This window comes from Cynoglossus semilaevis, chromosome 9 (assembly GCF_000523025.1).
Source record: "Cynoglossus semilaevis isolate Cse_v1.0 chromosome 9, Cse_v1.0, whole genome shotgun sequence".
NCBI lineage: Eukaryota > Metazoa > Chordata > Actinopteri > Pleuronectiformes > Cynoglossidae > Cynoglossus > Cynoglossus semilaevis.
In genome coordinates this window covers 4406862-4409010 of record NC_024315.1, presented here as the reverse complement: position 1 = coordinate 4409010, position 2149 = coordinate 4406862, and the positions used below count along the sequence as shown (strand labels likewise).

General features: G+C 50.0%; 1 protein-coding gene across 1 annotated transcript in view; it reads right to left on the bottom strand.

Annotated features, from left to right (window-relative positions):
- The window catches only part of LOC103383471 (collagen alpha-1(XI) chain-like), a 36726-nt gene extending 34621 nt beyond the window's left edge, over positions 1-2105 (bottom strand). The window contains exon 1 of the mRNA XM_008316603.3: positions 1687-2105. Within this exon, the coding sequence (XP_008314825.2) occupies positions 1687-1750 (64 nt within the window). The 5' untranslated portion in view covers positions 1751-2105. The remainder of the gene's footprint in view (positions 1-1686) is intronic.
- Positions 2106-2149: the final 44 nt, after the last annotated feature.

Sequence of the window (2149 nt, the reverse complement as noted above, 5' to 3'; positions counted from 1 at the left end):
GTCAGTGATGTCAGTGATGTCAGTGATGTCAGTGATGTCAGTGATGTCAGTGATGTCAGTGATGTCAGTGATGTCAGTGATGTCAGTGATGTCAGTGATGTCAGTGATGTCAGTGATGTCAGTGATGTCAGTGATGTCAGTGATGTCAGTGATGTCAGTGATGTCAGTGATGTCAGTGATGTCAGTGATGTCAGTGATGTCAGTGATGTCAGTGACGTCAGTGACGTCAGTGACGTCAGTGATGTCAGTGACGTCACCTACAGGGCTGGGTGGGACACGATGGGGTCTGAACCCCCTGAGGCCACACAGTGGCAGTGGAGTGTTAACCCTGACTTGACCACGTCCACCCCCCCCATCATAATTCACAATGAGCTGTTAACGAGATGTTGACAGCCAGGTGTGGAAGTGTCATAGAAAGTGGTCAGAGGTCAATGTTAGTGAAGACAGTTTAACGGCAGGTGAGGTGAAGCTGAGTCCAGTCCAGCTGTTACAGAGGAGCAGGACAGACGCAGGACGACACCTGTCTGAGGACCACTGACAAATGTCTTCTTATTGACAGGTCGGGGCTCTCCGTGCACCAGGTGTGGAAGGAAAGAGGGTTAACCCCTGACCTGGACTGACCCCACAAAACATTAGAGGTCCAGAGGTCAGTGATGACCTTTACAGACACGTAACCTGAAGGTTAGTGGACCAATGACACTAACACGGTGGAGTCACCTGCTCACTGACTAACGCAGTCCAGCCTGACGCTGGTGCAGAGGAAGAACAACAGACGGAATGAAAGCTGTGCTGCTCAACAACGCCACCCCTGAACCTGTGTTCGGTTGGTGTTATTACATTTGAGCTCCAGATTGACTTCAGTGAAGCTCTGGGGCTTCAGATGTTCAATATCATCTCAATAGACCACGGTGCTCAAGGTTATTGTGAGTCCACAAGGGGGCAGTAGCAGTGAAAGCAGATACATGTACCTTAGGTACCTGAGCATGAAATAAAAAAGACATCAAGGTCAGAATCAGAACAGTGGCAGAACTTCAACAACGACAGACTCAGGCTCAGGGTTAAAGGTCAGCAGTTATCTCAGAAGTTTAGAAGTAAAAGCCGAAGAATTCCTTCTTTTGAAACTTGACTTAAAGAACAGATAAGTACGACTGACACAAAATAAAACATTCAAACGTGTATTTTCCCCATGGTGGTGTGTCTGTTCTACGTTAACCCTTCATAAAAATAAGTGCTGAAGTTACTGAGGATTACCAGGGCACCTCATCATCAGCTCTCCACACATGACTGCTGAGTGAAGGTTCTGGACCTACAGTGTCTGTTACCAGTGCAGCACAGTCTGCACTCCAGTGTTAGAGACTGGTGAACAGGTCCAGACATATAGACCTCCTTCAGACCTCCTTCAGACCTCCTTCACTCTGCAGCTAATGTGCATGGGCTGCAGTTCACTTCAACCAGCTGTAGGTCTGCGTGACCTGGTGAGACTAACCAGTCTAACCAGTCAACACACAGACTACAGTTGACGCTGAACTACATTTGACATGAACTCTGAGGCATCAGTGACCTGAGATCAAAACCGTTCCATCAGTGGAGGCAGCTGAGGCAAATGGACAAAGTACCAAAGAAATGTAAGGGAATGTAGTTTAAATAAGTATACATCACAGCAGAGACTGTCCAGAAGTGTCCTACCTGCCCATGTGGTGTGGGACACCGTCACAAACACCAACAGCAGCCACGTCGTCCACGGATCCATCCGGTCGGTAAAGCGGACACCTGCCGGGGTCAGAGGAGCGTCGGCCGGGGCAGCCGCTCACGGTGGAACAGTCTGGGCTCCTCGCGTCCGTGTCGCGCACTCCAACTGCCGGCTATCGGGAGCGCGCATGTGCAGGTAAAAGTGATGATGGAAGATGTTTGTGCAGCAGCTGCGGTTCCTCCTCAGCGATGCTTTTCTTTACGGTTGGTCAGAAGAAAAAGGGAGAGAAGCGGAGTGGGGGAGGTGGGGGGAGAAAATCTCTTCAACTTAGATGGTCCTTCCTACCTCACCCTCACTGAGAACTTTCTTCACTCACTTTCGCTCCCCTTCTTCTCCTCCTCCTCCTTCAGCCCGCTCTCTCACTTCTTGCCTCTCCTCCTTTACGATGTGACCCCTCCC